This window comes from Portunus trituberculatus, chromosome 37 (genome assembly GCF_017591435.1).
Source record: "Portunus trituberculatus isolate SZX2019 chromosome 37, ASM1759143v1, whole genome shotgun sequence".
In the NCBI taxonomy this organism is placed as follows: Eukaryota; Metazoa; Arthropoda; class Malacostraca; order Decapoda; family Portunidae; genus Portunus; species Portunus trituberculatus.
The window spans coordinates 14,342,437-14,362,938 of record NC_059291.1 but is presented as its reverse complement, the minus strand read 5'-3'; the positions used below and the strand labels follow the sequence as shown (position 1 = coordinate 14,362,938).

General features: G+C 40.2%; 1 protein-coding gene across 5 annotated transcripts in view; it reads right to left on the bottom strand.

Annotated features, from left to right (window-relative positions):
- The window catches only part of LOC123513857 (basic phospholipase A2 pseudexin A chain-like), a 100,350-nt gene extending 81,105 nt beyond the window's left edge, over window positions 1-19,245 (bottom strand). For 2 of the 5 annotated variants that reach the window (XM_045271279.1, XM_045271277.1), the window contains exon 1: window positions 18,712-19,232. In XM_045271279.1, coding sequence (XP_045127214.1) covers window positions 18,712-18,817 — 106 coding nt within the window. In that variant the 5' untranslated portion in view covers window positions 18,818-19,232. Of the gene's footprint in view, window positions 1-18,711 lie in introns of all 5 variants that reach the window. The other 3 variants (XM_045271281.1, XM_045271282.1, XM_045271280.1) reach the window with 3 other exon arrangements.
- Between the last annotated feature and the right edge of the window lie 1,257 nt (window positions 19,246-20,502).

Sequence of the window (20,502 nt, the reverse complement as noted above, 5' to 3'; positions counted from 1 at the left end):
CAATACAATTAAATCAGCTAACAAGTTTCTGCATAATGAGTTCTTGCACCGTTACAGCAATAGAGGAAAGTAACGCACGTCAAATAAGAGAGAGAGAGAGAGAGAGAGAGAGAGAGAGAGAGAGAGAGAGAGAGAGAGAGAGAGAGAGAGAGAGAGAGAGAGAGAGAGAGAGAGAGAGAGAGAGAGATCACATAAAGAAATGGCATGCTGTAATAACTGTAATAGCTACGGAAAAACAGAACAGTAGACATTAACAGTTAGGAAATTGGTAAATACTAGCATAATACCTAAGAAAAACACACATAGACAGTAAGAGTTAAGAAATAAACGGGAATTAATAGTATAAGTTAAGAAAAGTAGAAATAGACTGATAGTTAAGAAAGGAACAGTTAAAATCTAGACACTAACTAAAGATTAAAACACAGAAATAAAAATATCAATAGAGAAAAAAAAACATTAACAGTAAAATTCACAAAAGGCAAACCGAACGCACAGATAAACGAGAAACCAATAAAAATAAATAGCAACAGTCTCTTTTACCCACAACGCTTCACTTTAAATCCAGGTTGTGGTGCGGCCGCGCGATGACTCTCTTTATCTTCGCGTTGTGTAATGGTGAAGCAATGGCGATGAAAACGAATATTTGTGCTCTAACGCCTTACTCTACGGATGAAAAATCAGTCTCTCTCTCTCTCTCTCTCTCTCTCTCTCTCTCTCTCTCTCTCTCTCTCTCTCTCTCTCTCTCTCTCTATTGTATAATCCTTGAGCTCCGTGACGCAATAATCTCGCAGGCTAGAGCAGTTACATAACAAAGCACAGGTTGCCGCTGTACTTATTATAATACACGAGGTGGTAAATTTAACATATCATTTGTGTTAGTGTTGGAAGAGGGAGAGGGAGAGGGGAAGGGAGAGGGGGAGGGAGAGAGGGAAAGGGAGGGAGAGAGGGAAAGGGAGGGAGAGGGGGAGGGAGAGGGAGAGCGAAAGGAAGAGGAAGAGAGAGGAAGTGTTTCTTGAGTCGTCCTGAATATTTACTGTTAAGGTGGTGTTATTGCTGCTATTACTGTTACTGCTACTGTTATTACTACTATTACTGTGTGTGTGTGTGTGTGTGTGTGTGTGTGTGTGTGTGTGTGTGTGTGTGTGTGTGTGTGTGTGTGTGTGTGTGTGTGTGTGTGTGTGTGTGTGTGTGTGTGTGTGTGTGTGTGATTTGTGTGTCATGTTTTTACTTCTTTATACTAATTCATTGATTTAGGTATCGGTAACTTGCATCTCGCTCTCGCTCTCTTTCTCCCTCACACACACACACACACACACACACACACACACACACACACACACACACACACACAGCAGGTTGACCTTCCCATCTTAGCATCGTGCAAGAAAAAAGAGACATACATACACACACACACTTACCTACCAGTACAAGCTACATTTCTACACACTATTGTTACAAACGAAGGTACAGTACAGACACCTCCTAATACCCTGCATCTTCTTTCTTATCATCTCTCATTATCAATCCCTCCCTTTTGTTCCTCCTCTTTACATCACCCTAATCAAGACCAACACCACCACCACCTCCACCACCACCACCACCACCATCGGAGTGAGAATAAAGGTTAAATCTTACTACAGTGACTGAGCAGAAAAAAGTGAGCTGCAATGAGATAGTTACAAATAGCATTACAGGGCGTGTGACGTCTCCTGCCGCCTCCTGTGCTGTCTGGGAATGGTGTCACTATGAGTTTGGACTAGAAAAGGTTCCGGGGAGAGGAAATGAGTGTTCAAGAGTAAGAAAAGTGGATGAAGTGACAGGTAACATTGAGTTGTGAGTGTGTGTGTTCCAGAGAGAGGGAAAGAGTGTTCAGAACTGCGGTGTGAGCGAGAGGTGAGAGAAGTAACAAAAAAGAGAGGATTCAATTTTGAATGAGTGTTCAGTAGTTTGAGGTTATACCGATTAGAGAGGGAAAATCGAAGAAGACGGGTAAGTTTTTTTCTTTTTCTTTAATACTACATGTTGCAGTTTTGAGTAAGACAGTCCATATTAATAAACATTTCTTCATTTTCTCTTGACAACTAAAAGCTCTAATGGAGGTAAGTTATGTTTTCTAGGATGCTTTAATTATTTCAGTGATAATTCAACAAGGATTACGTACCAACAAAGGGAGGAAAACGGCTAAATATTTCAGTATCTCATCCCGACAACTTTTAACAGGCTCCATTAGAAGTAAAATGGGTTTTCAAGTTTTTGTTTCTATTATTATCGTTTCAGTGATAGTTCGACAAAAATTTTAGCCCATCAAATAAGAAAAGCACCTATAAACACTCAAACATTTCAAGATACTCCTGAGAGAACAATACGTTTAAGAATAAGATACACTGGTAAGAGAAAGAATGAGAAATGAGGAGTTTGGAACGTAAAAAATTGAATTTTTAGTATGACTTTGCAAACAATTAAACGTTGAATATCGACAACTTTTAACAAGCTCTTGTAGAAGTCATCTGAGCTTTAGAGGATGTTCTTTTTATCTTCGGTTCTAAGGATAGTTCACCAAGGATTAAGTACCACCAAAGAGACAAAAGCAATTACAAACACCCATAAGAACCCAACTAATCACCTGTGTCTTTGAAGATACTGCTAATGAGAGAACAATGCTTTTATGAATGCGAGGCACAGCAGAAGATGGGGATGCGAGAAATAAGGCGTTTGTAATGTGTGAGATGGAATAATGGGTGTCTGGAGTGAGGTGTATGGAGTAAGAATAGGTATATGTGTGAAGTGCTTATTAGGGATAGGAGGTGAATTAGGAAGTGAAGAAAGGGGTCTTTGTGGCATGAGGGACGGAGTGTTGGTGTCAAGGGCTGGGAAGTGTTTAGAGGTTTCTTTGCTCAGTAAAATGATATTGTATGGTTCAAATAGCACATGTTGTATAATCATTAAAGGTGATAGACTTCATTATCGTAAAATTAGACAAGCGGAGATTTCATACATTTTTCAGAGTATATTGTCCAGACTGATCTTCGTAGACAAGTAAAATTAACATAACTCATGAAACACGTGTCATAGTCAGTCATCTGCAGAGATAAAGTTAATCATCGTACACATTAAAACTGGTGATAACTTCATATATTTCCTAGTGTGTACTGTTGAGACTAATACTCACAGGCAAGGAAACGTGACACCACTCATGGTAATAAATCTCACGTCACTCGCTCACCCTCAACACAAAAACCAACCTAGTGACCAACGTGACACCAATCCTAAATCACACCACTGTTACGTATTACAGCATTTTCTTGAGCTCTGGCGTTGCCTCACGAACAGAAGGTGAGTGTGTCGCACAAACAACCCTTCACGCAGCGTCCTGAAACTCTCGCGATGTGGGAAGAGGAGTGTGTGAGAGGAAAACATCAGAACCTGGTGATATTTAAGTTAAGGTTAAGAGTTATGGGAGTTGAGAGAGGCGTGAAGTAAGACAGGCATCTAGTGTCTTTCCCCTTCCTCCTCCTTCTCTATCTCCTCCTCTTCCTCCTCCCCTCTCTCCCGGAACCCTCATGCGCCGTCATGTGATTCCCCCAGCACGTGTTGAGCCGATGTAACAGTTAAAGGCTCTTGGTGTAGTCTCGTTTCGTTTCCTCTCGATTACGTAAGTGTGTCACCACTCAGCCTGCATTTCCTCCCACACCTTCTCCTCTCCCCCTCCTCTTCCTTCCCTCCTTCTCCTCTCCCTATTCCTTCTCCTCCTCCTCCTCCTCCTCCTCCTCCTCCTCCTCCTCCTCCTCCTCCTCCTACTACTACTACTACTACTACTACTACTACTACTACTACTACTACTACTACTACTACTACTACTACTACTACTACTACTACTACTACTACTACTACTACTACTACTACTACTACTACTACTACTACTACTACTACTACTACTACTACTACTACTACTACTTGTCTACATCTTTTTCTTCTTCTTCCTCTTCCTCAAGAATTTCTTTCAACACTTTCTCTTTTCTTTATTTCTCCTCTTCCTCTTTAAACTTCGTCTTTTTTCTACTTTCTTCCTTTTCTTTTCTTTTTCTCTTCCGTTCTCTACCCATTTCCCAGCAAAGCATTTATTTTTCTTTCTCCTTTTTTCTTCTTCGTGCCTTCTTTCTTTACTTCCTTCTCTTCCTTCTTCCTTCCACACTTACTTCCTTTATTTTTTTCCTTCCACTCTCGTCTTCTCTATACTTATTTTTTCCCACTTCCAAGTCAATAATTATTTCACTCCTCCTCCTCCTCCTCCTCCTCCTCCTCCTCCATCAGTACTATTTAAGAATACTATTTAAGAATAATAAAAAGGGAAAAAAGGAGGAAGGAGGAGGAAGAAGAAGAAGAAGAAGAAGAAGAAGAAGAAGAAGAAGAAGAAGAAGAAGAAGAAGAAGAAGAAGAAGAAGAAGAAGAAGAAGAAGAAGAAGAAGAAGAAGAAGAAGAAGAAGAAGAAGAAGAAGAAGAAGAAGAAGAAGAAAGAAAAAATAAAGATGATGATGATGATGATGATGATGATGATGATGATGATGATAAAAATTAAGAAAGGCAAAACGCAAACGAGAATGTAAGCTAGCAATGAAGAAAAATAAAATGTTTTGCTTACTACTTACTGTTGCATTGAAATCACCACGCCCGTTCTTTTCTATTTCATTCATTCCTTGTTCCGTCACACCTCAGATCTCACAACAAACACTGCAGCATATTCCCCCCATAGCATAGGACACACTACCCATAAATAAACAGTATATTTTCAAGCTTAGGAGGGTTAAATAAGAGCACACCACTCGTATCTGTCACCTCGTTAAAGTTTTCTCTCTTCACCTTGAAAGTTATTGGTAAGACTGGACCTTTGTTGATCCTCAGAAAACAGTAATGCGTAAACAGACACATGTATAGAAGGGTAATTTTGTCTGTGCTAAGCTACGGAGGCTGCTTATGAGGAACTGTTGAGAAAATGAATATAAAAAGATCATCTAAGTGATTGGAAGTGAATAAAAGAAAAAGGTTTTAGGAGTAATAAAGTTAATGAATAGAAGGGTAATTCTGTCTCTCATAAGCTACAGAGGCTGCTTATGAGAAACTTCTACAAAAAAATCTAAAATAAGTAAATGATTGAAGGTGTATAAGAAAAGAGTTGTTTAGCAGTAATAAAGTTAACAAATAGAAGGATCATTCTGTCTCTTTTCTTAAACTCAACAGTCAGCATAAGAACCTGCAAAATATCATCAAGACTGTAAAAGCACTTATGTAAAAATCCTAATAACTTCTACTACAGCCAATTGAAAGTATTAGGTATAAGGCGAGGCTGGGGAAAAGAACCATTACAGGCGAATACGCTGGCGATTTAGATCATTACAGTTACGTAAAGGAGCACGCACACTCCCTTACACATGCACGCACGCGCGCGCAGACATACACACACACACACACACACACACACACACACACACACACACACACACACACACAGACACACACACACAGAGAGAGAGAGAGAGAGAGAGAGAGAGAGAGAGAGAGAGAGAGAGAGAGAGAGAGAGAGAGAGAGAGAGAGAGAGAGAGAGAGAGAGAGAGAGAGAGAGAGAGAGAGAGAGAGAGAGAGAGAGAGAGAGAGAGAGAGAGAGAGAGAGAGAGAGAGAGAGAGAGAGAGAGAGAGAGAGAGAGAGAGAGAGAGAGAGAGAGAGAGAGAGAGAGAGAGAGAGAGAGAGAGAGAGAGAGAGAGAGAGAGAGAGAGAAGGCAAAAATAATATACACGACTTCTTGACTAGACGAGAAACACAAAGTGATACAAAAAACAAAAGAGAAGCAGACAAAGTACTACATCTATACGCGTGGGTTTGTCTGTCTGTCTGTCTGTTTCTCTGTCTGTCTGTCTCTTTGTCCTTCTGTCTTCATCCCATCCGCTAGTTCTGATGTTTTACTCGCGATGTACCAAGCGGGGGTGAAGAGAAAGTCATGCGACATCACCATCACCATCACCATCACCATCAACGCCATTATCACCACGATCCAAACAATGCAGACAACTTTTACACTAATACAAACACCACTATCATCACTAACACCAACAACGCATCATCATCGCCATCATCACCACCACTACTGCTACCAATATGAAATTATGGCACCATTATTAAACTCATTACCATCATCAAAAATAATAACACCACTGCTACTACTATTATTACTACTACTACTACTACTACTACTACTACTACTACTACTACTACTACTACTACTACCATGATTTCAGCCTCTTCCATCACCACTGCCATCATTATCACCATACCATTAGCAAAATTTACCACACCATCTTTCACATTTATACTATCATCATTTATTCATTCTTAGTTTCTTTAATTTTTCTTTCTCACAATCTCCTATTTCATTTTTTTTTCTTTTCTCTTAACATTACACGTAGACAAAAGAAAAATAACGTGAAATTGCAAAAAAGAGATTGAGTACTTGATTAAAAATATACCTCTCTCTCTCTCTCTCTCTCTCTCTCTCTCTCTCTCTCTCTCTCTCTCTCTCTCTCTCTCACACACACACACACACCCAGGCATTACAAAACATATCAGTCCTTACAATCACACACGTCCTCTGAAACCCTCCCATACGAAGTCCTAAAGCCTTAGTTCTTCAGCTTACTTAGAGGGCTTTATCGACTCCCAGGCTGACGGAGGCAACACACAGCTGCTGGAACTACCTACTGATTCAGTGCTCTAGCCCTCCTCATTTCTTCCAGGTGACCACAAGATTACACTGCAACTTATCGTGATGGTTTTCTTCCTTGTGGGCGAGGAGCGAGTATTACAACAGCGGCTCCACGAACAATAACAATAACAGTGAGAAGAACAGCCGCAACAAAACACGAACTGCGATAAGATACTGGGAAATTTTACACGTATAGGAGTTCTTTGTATTAACTTATCTAGTAATTTATTTTTTTTTTTTTTTTGCTTCTTTTTTTTTATAAGCTTGTATCTTCTCCCACTCCTCTCCTCCTTTGTTTTTCCTCCTCCTCTTCCTATTCCTATTCTTCTTCCATATACTGCTCTCTCTCTCTCTCTCTCTCTCTCTCTCTCTCTCTCTCTCTCTCTCTCTCTCTCTCTCTCTCTCTCTCTCTCTCTCTCTCTCTCTCTCTCTCTCTCTCTCTCTCTCTCTCTCTCTCTCTCTCTCTCTCGTTCTATAATCTACATACCCAACACAGATAACACTCAACACACTCCCTCAACAATCCCATAAACATAACTACACCAGCAGCACCTTGCTGACGCGGAGACAAATCCAAGCCCAGTAAACACACCCGCCTAACCATCATCGTAGCAGTAGCAGCAGTGAAGCATTTTACGAGATATTACACCAGAGTTACATGGAGCGAAAGATAAGCACGACTAGCCACGGATTGTGACACAAGGGAGAGCAGACGAAGAATGACCAGTGAGAATTAAAGACGTGAAGGCCGACACTCATTTAATCAGGAAGAAGAAAAAATGAAATGAGGCAAGAAAACAAGATGACGGGAGTGTGCGAGTGTGTCACCAGATGAAAAACACGAAGCAAAGATAGATACTATAGTGAATTTAAGGTGCATTCTTATTTTTTTTTTTTTTCTAAGACGGGAATCAGGAAGAAGGAAAAGCAAAATGAGGCAAGAAAACAAGATTATGGGAGTGTACGAGAGGATTGCGTGTCATCAGTCATCAGATGAAAAACACGCGGCAAGGTGGATACGATAGAGTTAAAGGTGATTTTCTTGTCTCTTTTTCAAGAGGGGATTTGGGCAAAGGCAAAACAAAATTGAGGCAAAATAGGGATGCTGAAGGTATTAATTTCATAAGAGAATAGTTCAAAAGTTAGATGAGTGGTGAGAGTGTTGGTATGGGGGGGATGGGGATGGAGGATGTCAAAATGTGTTTGGGCAGGCGGGAGCGAGGAGCGAGGTCAGCCTGAGTGAGTTTAGAAGAATCCTAGAAAAATATAAACATAACAATATTATTACATAAAAAACACTTTACATTTCGCTTTTGTTATGTGGAAGTGTTTGATGCACCAGTCGATAGGCTGGGATCGTATCTCCCTCGTGTACGATAATAATATGCGTCTGTTGTAACCCAAGAATCAAGAAGAAATGAAACACGTAAGAAAGAAAAAATGTAACAAGAATGAAGGAATGAAGACGAAAGCAAGAAGTAGAATATATATTTAAGGGGAGAAGATGAGAAACACAAAATTAGGTATCTTCTCCACTTCCCTTGTGATAGTGCAGCGCGGCCGCACGGTCTCCACAAAATCCTCACGTTAAGGCGACCACAAGGTTGATTTAGGTAAGCAAAGCCTTGATATTTGTTTCCATATGAGACCGTGACCATCGACTATCTTCTCTTCTTTATGTCATCTTATTTTCCTTTTTTTCCTTTTAAGATACTCGTTTTTCTTCCTTTCTTTTTTCATATTTTTGCTTCATTTCCGGTCCCCTTTTACCGACTGTCACTTTTATTCTTTTTTTTCAATTTATATGTATATTTCGTTTTATTATTTCATAATCTATTTGTCTGCAATGTATTTCATTTATTACATTATCTTCAGTATTCCTAGTATTTCATTATATTTTCTATCATTTGTATTTTTATTTACCTTACTTCCTCATTCTTATCTTTACTTTTGTTTACTTCTTTATCATAACAATCATCTTCCTTTCTTTATATCTTTCTTTCTTAGCGTTTCCCTTTTTTTTTTTTTTTTTTGCTTTATTTGTATCAAAGAATTTTCTTAAGAATTTATTTGTCCTACTTTTTTTGCGCTCAGTATTTCAAGGTTGTTGCTTTTTTTTTTTCTTTTATAATTTATATTCTGTCTCAACATCTAACTTCCTCTCCTTCGTGTCTCATGTAGCAAATTTTGACTGACAACCTGGTGTTAAGTTGGTTTCAGTTAATAAAGATTATGTTTTACTTTGTTTTTTTACGTCGACAAAAGACCATGACCGATTCCTTTTTTTCTCTCTTTTTTTCTACTTTTTTCACTCTTTGTTTTCTTTTTTCATCGCAAGGTTGTTTCAGTTATCATCATTTTTTTCCTTACTGATTTTATTGTTATCTACCTTGAGAAAAGAGCCTGACCACTCGTACTCTCTCTCTCTCTCTCTCTCTCTCTCTCTCTCTCTCTCTCTCTCTCTCTCTGACATCACTAACCGTCCACTCCGCCTAGTCTCACACCACAACCCTCACACTACACAAACAGCACAAACAACTCCGAAGAATGCAACTTTTTAGCGGTCTACATTCTTCTTTTCCCAGCCCGAGTGATTAGCAGAGACAAAAACCAAGTGGCCAGCCGGAGTTTACCTGCTAAGCGATAGGGTCACACAGCTTAGCTAGTTTTTTCCTCTCTGGCTGGATGTCTCTTTTTATTTTGGTTCCTGAGTCACTGGAGGAGTCATGGGCACCGGTACAGATGTTATGGTGGAAGGTGTTATTTAAAACCAGACCAGTACTAATGGTGACCAAATAACATATTCCCAAACAATTCAGTTCGTAAAATCCAATACATTTAAAAGGCTCTTGTTGAAATTATACCGGTTTTTACGATCATTTTAGATATTATGGTGATATATGAACAATATTTTCACATTATCAGCAGGACAAACCCAACTAATCATCTCTGTGGTCTTTGAAAACAGTCGTCTTGAGAGAACAAAAACGTTTCAGAATATATATTTGTTTGGAATTTAGCGTGTCTATTCCATGATATCTCTCTCTCTCTCTCTCTCTCTCTCTCTCTCTCTCTCTCTCTCTCTCTCTCTCTCTCTCTTGCGGTGTTTCATCTTTGTTTCTTTACATTTTCCGTAAATTCATTCTTTATTAACTTGTATAGTAAGCGAGTAATGTTTCTTGGCTTAAAGATCGGAAACATCCTTTTTATCAATCTTCCAGATCATTCTTTATTTAGTATTATTGATTCGAAAATTTTGTCTATGTTTAATCTATATGCTTGTTTGCTGGTGTGTTTATAAGCATGTGTTTAGTTTACCTTTCTTTCTCTTTTTCTTAATCTTTCTTGCGATCTGGTCTCCGTATACCTTCATCATGTATTTCTTTTTTCCTTCACTGTGTGTGTGTGTGTGTGTGTGTGTGTGTGTGTGTGTGTGTGTGTGTGTGTGTGTGTGTGTGTGTAACCAGGCACCTCCAACCACCGAAAGTCTCCATGCCACGCCACACAGAGGTAGATTAAGTATGAAACAGACCGGAGTGACAGGAGCTGACGACACATGTACCCTGCCCTGCCCAGCTACCCACCACCACCACCACCACCACGAGCCAGGCGAGCGGGCCAATGGGGCATGACGAAGGTGCCACGAAAAACGGACCTCCTTCACCTGACGCCTTCCATACTATCATCTCCCCTCCACCTCCTCACCCTGCGCAGTTCACCCAGTTTTCATCCCTCCCCAGTCCCTTTCCAGTTCCTGCCTGCCCTAGCCTCCCTGCTCTAGCCTGCCTGCCCTTGCCTTCCTGCCCTTGCCTTCCTGCCTTTTAGTCTGCCCTACTAAACATGGTGACTCAGTGTGGTGTGTACGAGTTAGGGGGTGAATGCCTATAAAGAAAGAAGAGAAGGGGAGTCATAGTGGTTAGTGCTTGTAATTAAATGGTGCACTAACAGGCAGATAGATACAGACCGCCACACATACAGACAGACAGACAAACACACACACACACACACACACACACACACACACACACACACACACACACACACACACACACGGCCGCAGGGTCACTACATAGGGCGGAGTAAGAAAAGAGCAGAGGTTTTGTTGGCAACACTCAAGGTTCTTCAAGGACGGTCGTTCTCTCTCTCTCTCTCTCTCTCTCTCTCTCTCTCTCTCTCTCTCTCTCTCTCTCGTTCCCATATCTTTTAAAATCCTTCGTAATTTCCTTTATTTTCACTTTTCAATACAATTTCCTTTCGTAATTTACTTTTCATCATACAATAATAATAATAATAATAGTGATAATAATAATAATAATAATAATAATAATAATAATAATAATAATAATAATAATAATAATAATAATGATAAAAACAGCATTAAGGAAAACTGCATGTTTTCCTATTTTCTCTCTTTTCCGTAACAAATTCCTGTCATTTTTTATCTTCCTGACAACGCAAGGCTTTTTTTTCTTTTTCTTTTTTTTTCATTCTCAATGAACTGATCGACCTTTCTCTAGCATGATGAAGCATTCTCTCTCTCTCTCTCTCTCTCTCTCTCTCTCTCTCTCTCTCTCTCTCTCTCTCTCTCTCTCTCTCTCTCATTCACCTAGCCGTTTATCTATCCATCCACCTATTTATTCATCAACTCATCCACCTATTCGTTCATGTATCCATCCACCCATCTATCTTTCCATCCACCTATCCATCTATCTACTTATCTACCCATCCATCCATCTATCAGTTCAAGTATGTCTTCTATGCATGTATCTATCACTCTACCAATCTGTCATTCTATGTGTATCTATTTCTTTATCAAATCATTTCTTTTTTTTTCATTAATCTATCCATTTATCAAATTCTCTGTATGTCTATGCGTCTATCAATCAATTAATCTATATGTACATTTATCTATTTACTTATCTATCAATCCATCTATCCATTGACGTATATCTACTTTTCTATCTATTTGTCACTACACCCTATCATATTCTTCCCTCAGCTAAGCCACAGTCACTCCATCACTCAATCAGCTTCCCCTCCTAGTTGGCAACAATGATCGTGTCTACGCGTTTTGACGGCTCTGTTCCGCGCGCAGCCTCATTATGCAATCCATACGTTTCACATCAACGTTACGCCAGTGATGCAACAGGAATCACTCTAGTCGACATTATTATCAATTATCACCTTCTCTCTCTCTCTTCTCTCTCTCTCTCTCTCTCTCTCTCTCTCTCTCTCTCTCTCTCATATTTTTTATAACATGAGTTTTCAGTGCAGTGGGAAGAGAGAGAGAGAGAGAGAGAGAGAGAGAGAGAGAGAGAGAGAGAGAGAGAGAGAGAGCATGAGTGAATCAATGAATCTTTAAACTCTCACAATCATACAAAGGAGGAGGAGGAGGAGGAGGAGGAGGAGGAGGAGGAGGAGGAGAAGAGAAGAAGAAGAAGAAGAAGAAGAAATAAATAAATAATAAATAAAAAAGGAGGAGGAGGAGGAGGAGGAGGAAAAGAAACAGGTGGAAGACAAAAAGGAACCGGAGCAAGAGGAGGAGAAACAGGAACAAGACGAGAAGGAGAAGGAAGAAGAGTAGGAGGAGGAAGACGAGGAGGAGCAGGGATGTAGGAGAAAGAGGAATAGGAGAAGCGGCCTAAGCACTGGAAGACATTACCCGGAAGAGCGAGGGAGAGGAGGCGGGTCAGGGGAAAAGAGAGGCTTTGAATAACTGTAAGATGAACCCAAATGCTTGAATTATCCAGCGAACTTTTCCCTCTTCCTACCAACACTGTTAAGTCTAAGAAGTGTGATTCTCTTCCCATCCATGATATGTTAGCTACCTCTTATTGGTCTAGGAAGTAACAAAAGTAAGAGGTTTCACAGAGTAGACACACACACACACACACACACACACACACACACACACACACACACACACACACACACACACACACAGTTAGGTTTAGCATTTTTAGTTCATTGTGGTAATGTCCCCCCCCCCTGTACATTTTCAGTGTAATTTTTTACATTGCCTAACTAATAAACCGTTTATTATTATTATTATTATTATTATTATTATTATTATTTTAATTACACACACATTAGACAAGTATTATCTTCAGTTATATTCTGTGAACTCTTTTTTCTTCCCATCCTCAATACTATACACACCATGTACTGTACAAAACGTTTCGGGCCAAATTTATCAATACCGGACAAATAGTTCTAGTTATGTTATCTTTCCCCACAATTGATCTAGAGAAACAAAGTAACTAAAAAAAAAAATAATTTAAATCAGACAACTGCCTTCCATTTTTTCCAGAATATTGCAGTTAGTTATTCAAAGAAGTGACGCCATGTTGTAAAAAACGTTTCGATCCAAAGAAAAGAATCAGTATCAGGTCATTGTTACATTCAGATTTATTTAGTAACACGTTCTCCTTCCATCCATATTGTTATAACTGGTATATGAAAGAATATCTTGTTGCACAAAACGTTTCAGGAAAAGAATTAAAAAATCAAATAATCAAAAATAAATCAGTACCAGACAATTAATGTATCTAGTTACATCAAGTAACTCTTTCTAGTTCTTTTCTAGTTCGATGTAGATATCGACTGATGAATTAATTAGCTGCATGAAAGAGTAAGCTTAATATTGACTAATTACTGTAATTGACTGACTTACTAAATTACTTAAATACCAAATGATTAACTAACTAATTGTATGAAATACCAATTGATTAACAGAGTGATAGAGTGACTGAATTCAATATCAATTGCGTAATTAACCGACTGACTGACTGAGTGAATGAATGATCGACTGACTTATCACCCGCCTAACACATTGACCAGCCAATGAATACACAAACAGCCGTCTGAGTGCCTCGCGTCACGGCGCCAAAACAGTGAGCCTTGTAATCAGCGGGGCGGTGGCGTGACGAACAGTTTCCGTCACGCTTCACCTGTCACGCTCCTCCCGTCACTCCGCCTTGCTAATACTGACTTACAACACCGAATAAAATCACGTTTTCCATTTCAAGAACGATCAGTAGTGTTAATAAAGGTTTGTATACTGATCTGCAACACGAACTGATACTGTCCTAGGTCTTCATCTGATTTTTTTTTTCTTTTTTTAATGGAGGGAAGTGGTTTTGAAATACAGTAGTGTCTGATACACAACGAGATGTAACAGCGAAGATGTTTATGGCGTAAAGAAAGAGTGATCTGACAGAGGTATCTAAGCAGCATAAGGAACATAAGATTGAGTCACATAAAATCCTGGATGAGACAAATCCAGCTGTCTGTGTTGAGTCAATACAGAGTTTTAGAAGATAAGGTCAATCTAAGAACCGAGATGACTATTGACATAAGCAGGTATATTTTACTGCTACGTGTAAAACTTTTGTTCTTTTTTTTTTTTTTTTTGCAGCTTCCTTATGTTTTTGTGCTCTTAAGCGATAATGTGACATTAAAACTTCCATTGGATGACATCTCCATCAACGTTATGCTCATCAGACGGATGAAAGGCTATTCTGAATTACTTACTCGCTACACCTCCACGACTTTCAAAAGGCTCTGGGATACCCCTATCCTTCATCCCAGCAAGCATAGCATACCTAATTTCCGTATGACGTCATGCAATAGACAACCTCGTCCCAGACTCACATACAGGGTGTCCCACGAGTTAAGGTATGTACCCCAGAATATGATAGTTTAGGTATTTCAAAGTCAAAACTACTATACATAGGTATTCACATAAGCCGTGTTTTTTTCTTTATCTTTCGAGAAATTGACATGTAGTACTGCGGGAGCCCCTCGCCTGAAACCAGTTTCCTCTTTGGTAGATGGGTTGTGGAGAGCCACAAGAGTGGCCAGTAAGATCCTCTGACACATGAAACCTTTGGTGTACAGCTACAAATCGCATTCCAGAGCGGAGCAGATTCACCCCTTTGAGGAAACTGCAGAGTAGATAAGGAATGCCAGGAGCAAAAAGATGCACTTTGGCATTCAGTTGGTTGACGAGGCCTGACACTTAATTAAATGTCAAGACGTCAACTGTCAAAGGGGATGACATTTAAAGTGAGTTGCCATGTATATTTTTTATTAGCACTTAATTAATAACCACATTATTTGCTGTGCTACTCGCACATTTTCCTCACTGGCCCATGCAAAATCCTAATTTGTCATTTAATGCCTGTTTCACGTAAGGATTTGACTGCGCGCATTGTACATTTACCACGCACCACCACTCGAGTATATAGCAAGCCGAGAAGTGATGAAGGAATTAAGGCAGGGGCGCACCAAGGCGACCGTCTCCCGTAGCATAATTTACACATTCATATATCGTAGAATCAAGCAAAACGAAGCATATGTGTATAGAGTATTTTCAACTTTGAAGAAACTATCATATCCTAAAGTGTGTACCTTAACTCGCAGGATAACCTATATAGATAACAGTGCTCTCTGTTTGATTACCGAGATTTTTTTTCTTTTATGCAGGAGGGGAACCGGACAAGGGTAATAAAAAATTGCGATTAGAAAAATAAAATCCAACTGAGGCCCCGGTAAACACTGGGAAATGAGCAAGTATATACAAATAAAAACTATATCAAATGAAACTAGATTAAACTTTCACATTAAGTTTCCAAGTTGTCGAGCTACAGAATACTTTTATGTAATGAATAACACAGAATAAAATTTCTATGTACTTAATCATTTTAATGTGGTTAGTGCTTAAGGAGACTCTAATCTCGGATGGAAAAATATTAGCAGAAAAAAAATAAAACTAAACAAATTATTATTTACACCTAAGAGTTGAAATTTTCAGGGTATGTTTGAAAAATTATTATATTTATTGTGTAAATATTCATACACATAAATAACGTTATGCACTTACTTCTAAGATGTTCTAACGGCGTTAAAAATAACCATTTCATAATTTAACTCGCGTCCACAACGTGAAAAAAAACATTACTTATTTCCACGTATTTTCATTACCGCCATCACTTCACACTAACCATTAACATCAACTTCCCAAAGCCAACCTTCACCTTTGCCCGCCACGTTCCGTCCCAGCACTAGAAACACAAGAGTCAAGGTGATCCAAGGTTGTCACGATTTTCCGCCCCGTATTCAGAAGCACTTAACTCTTTCGCCACGATTAATTTCGAAGGCCACAGACATGATTAGCCGAGCGTTTCTTCTGTTAATAATGTGATAATCTTGTAAACCTGTTATTAGAATTATGATGAAAAAAAAATTAAAACATTCTTATAAACCTGCGTCACTTCAAACTTTTGAAAGTAATGGAGGTGTGACGCAGAAGTATTTCAGAATTTGGTTCTACATGAAAGCATCAACTCTCACTCTCAGGACTGACCGAAAGAACAGATCGATTATCAGCGCCTCTCATTTAGAGTCTAATGATGCTCAAATGTTTCGACGTATTATCTAGACAACTGCAACAGAGGAGAAGGTGGCGTAGTGGATAAGGTGGTGAGCATGGGATCAGGCAGACGTCCACCCGTAGGTTCAAATCCCACCACGTACACACACTTTGCCATTTGTCGAGTGGTTTAAAGTTACCTACATGTCACCATGATACCCAGGTTCTAGGTGGTTACACCTAAGATGAGCTTCGGGGGTGATATGGGCCCTAATATGGATACCAATATAGATAAAATTGCCTGCGCCACTAATGGGCGGAAGCTGAAAAGCGCTTTCCATACACTCAAGTGTGCCTACAGGCGCTATAGGCCTTGACTTAAAAAAAAATAATAATAAAAAATAACTAGTAGAAGTGGTTATGGTTTTACAGAGGTGGTTTCCTGGTTTCAATAATGATTCAGCAGGTCTTGTTGAATGTTACTTGAATTTGCAAAGGTAATCTTAGAACATGAGAACATTAGAAAATAAGGGATGTTAGAATATGTCCTCAGGCCTACACGTGGCAGCTCTTCTATGAAATATACCTAATTATTTCCATCTATTATCTTTATTCACAAATCTTTCTAGTCTTCTCTTAATTAAATTTCACTAATGACTTACCACTAACAACCTGATTTACTGAGTCCGTTCCATTCATTTAACATTATTTGAAAACTAATTGCTTCCTATCTATTTTCATGGTTCTATTGATGATTTAGTAGAGTTTGTTGGATGTTATTGTGGTGCATTCTTTTCTCTGTGGTTCTAGTGACGGGTTGACATATTCTATGGCAGAGGGATTTTCAAGGGTGTTTTAACTATTCTAGTAATGTTGTTCAACAGATTCTAGTAAATATTGAAAAGTTATTTAATTTTAACTATTAATTTTATTATTGTAATAGTTAGCAAACTATTTGTTACTGCGGGTTATAGGTGTTATAAAGATTCTATTGCTAGGTTGACAAGTTTTAGTTTTCCATGGTATTCATGACTGATTATACTTGTCTCTGTACCAAGCTACTGGAGTTTTAAGTGTTTTCGTGAGTCTAGTCAAACTTTAAAAGGCTGTAGTAGATGTTAGTAGGGTTTTCAAGAGCGTTTGCACGATACTGGGCGATAACTTAACAGGCTATTGGGTTTTAAGTATCTAGTGGATCTTAAAGGATCATGAAGTTGTTGTTGTTGTTGTTTTTTTTTTTACAATTCAAAAGACAATTTAACAAAGATTCTGTATCATCAATAAGAAAACACAAGAGAAACCGACTAAGCATCCGTGAAAATTGTCTTTGTCTATCAAGAATTAAGTGTTCACTTCACAAACTCAAAACATCCACACATCCTCTCTTTCTACTGGCGAAAACAATGACAATTTATGTGGCTTACTATCTATCTAACGATTTATTCCTTCAGACGCTAAAATATACCATCAAAGATTTAAGTTTGTTCCAAGCTGGCCTACATTTCCCCTTTTCTTTTCCATAATTTATTCTTTCATACACCAAAAGATAACAAAGATTCTCTCTCTCTCTCTCTCTCTCTCTCTCTCTCTCTCTCTCTCTCTCTCTCTCTCTCTCTCTCTCTCTCTGTCCTTTGTCTTATCTTTCACACGCCAAAAGACAACAACAAAGACTCAAGTTAATATCAAGCATCTACATTTTCTCTTTCCAGATCACAGTCTTGTATTCTTTCTTGCACCAAAAAATATCAACAAGGAATCTTCTAGAGAGGCAATGCGTCTTTCGGAAAGTCGCTGCATGACACTCACACCCTGACTCCTCTCGATCTCATGAGCAATGATGGACATGCGAGACCGAATTATCGAAACCCTCCCCTCCTCAACGCATTGAAGCGGCGAACAACGGGGCTACTTTGAGGCTACGGACGCCCTTCGCCTTGCACCAGAGACCCGTCATCTGGCCAGCCCCTCGCAGTAAACAGAACGTGACTCCCCTTTGTATATTAAACACGGGTGATCACCAAGGATGTAAGCATGAAGACTGATCGAGGGAGTGAATGAATGAAGAACGGAGAGAATTTTGGTGTGTGAATGAGTGAGAGTGAATGCGAGGGAAAGAGAAAGGAAGATATCCCAAAGAAATAATAATGAGGAAAGGAAACAATGAAATGCATTTAATTAGTGATAAGAGAGGAAGGACGAATACACACACACACACACACACACACACACACACACACACACACACAGCTCCTCATTAAGAATAAACAGTACACACCACCACTACCACGTGCCGTTATTCCCTCACTGGCTGCTGCATTTCATGGACTATCAATATCCTTTCACTTTCACACACGGAAATAAATGTTAGAGTCCTCAGCATCCTTAGTCCAGCCTGCTCTTCCCTTCCCCCTCTTGGTGAAACACAGGACTTGTGACGTTACAATACTTAATCCAGGACAAGCAATCACATGTGCATCAAGGAATGAGTAAGAATGAGATGCAAGCCCGAAAGACGTGGAGGCACTAGACCAACTCTTCCCAGGCAAGTGACAGAGTGTTGTGGGACGTCCCAAGGGATGGCTCACCTGACGCTACAGGGGACATGAGGACCAAGCAGACGAAGGCGACGATGGTGAGGCACTTCATGATGTGCAGGAAGTGGCGTCGCTGCGGGTATGTGACAAGACTCATCGCAGTTTCTTCCTTTTCTCCCTTACAAATACTTATATTGTATGTTCAGTTGTGCTGGTCGCAAATGTCAGCACAGAAAGAGGTGCAATGTTGCATTTAGGATCTTTTTAACTTTTCTGTATTTTTTGTGATGTATTTAGAAGAAAGTCAATAGTTTCAGTATTCATTGGGTGTTTCCTTAGATGGGGGCGCAGCGGCAGTCCATGTGTTGTGGCGCGCGCAAGTCGGCGGCGGGAGTCGCTCTGCTCGCCGAGCGGCCGTAGTTCAACACACTAGGGGCCACGTGTGCCAGGCGCGAGGCGGCCCACCGACCTTCTACAACGGAGCGCGAGTTGCGACTGAGCTAGCCACCTCAGTCCGTCATCTCCCACTGTCTCTTTGGTGTTACAACTCCGATCCCCCGTTTGGCATTGAACAGCCTCAGTCCTCGCATCTGCCTCGTACAGTAGAAAGCGTCAGAAGAGACAGCTGTCCCCGACACCACGATCAGTTACGTTAAGAATGAGTTCATTGTTGCAGCAGCATTCTCTTTTTTAATAACGTAAGAGTTGTAAACAAGAACATCGCAGTGCTTAAATAATCAGCAAACAGCAATCGTATCAAATATCTTCATTTACAGATAGGAGTGCTGGGATTAAGCCATACACGCCCCACAAGTCCACCCCTCTCCTGACAGCAGCATCTGTACATGGAGGCATAGGCGAGAAGGGTGCACAGAGCAGTTCGAGCCCCCATGAAGGTTGGCTGTTTGGCCTCAGTGTGCTGTCTGTTGCGGCCAGAAGATAGTAGTATATCTTACCTCGCTTCCGATCTTTGTCACAGAAATTTGAGAAATGGTTCCTACTTATACTTACATAACTTTATTTACAACTGCTGCACATGATAGGAGATTGAGACAATTCAAAAAATGTTGATAGGTGTTCTGCGGTGCACGTTGTGCTGGTGTCATGGCGGCGCCGCCCACATGGCTTAGCGGACACTGATAAGAGATAGTCATTGCATGTGTGGCTACATGTTCATTCATTATACGTAAGCCTGGGAGGTGTGGATGCGGGGCATCAGGTTATGTGCTGCCACAACGGTGACGCAATAGTTAGGGGTTACGACGACTGTAATTCATCAGTAATGACCACAACGCTTCATCGCCGTGTCTTTGCTTGTGTCAGCCGCCGATCTTCCTTCTATACTTGAGGAGCATCATACATAAGCTATCTCATTTCGTGGTTCTGATCTGGCCAACACCACCTTACCCTCCTTGACCTACTGAGTACAACCGTCTGGCAGCACCACCGCCACCACCAACAACAACCGATCCCCAAATGTTGCCGTGTGAGAGATGCCCATACGGGGAAGACCTTGTCAGACACGCGGCAGCTTGTAGACAAGGTTGCTGGCTGTGGGCCAGATTTGTGCCCGGACCATGCGCACCGTGGAGAAGTGTGTGGGATAATTACTTGTGTCTTTTTTGCATTCCCATTTTTCATCTATAAAGTTTACCTTTCTCAAGTACTTTTTTTTCTTTTCAACATGCCTGCGCCTCACAAGTCAGGCAACAGAAACACCTGCAACAAACCGATAACATAAGCAATTCTCAAGCGACAAGCGATAAGGATCACACAAAATTAATCCTTGACATGAAGTCTCGTTCACTACATGTTCCACCGCCCCCTCCGCCCTCGATCCCC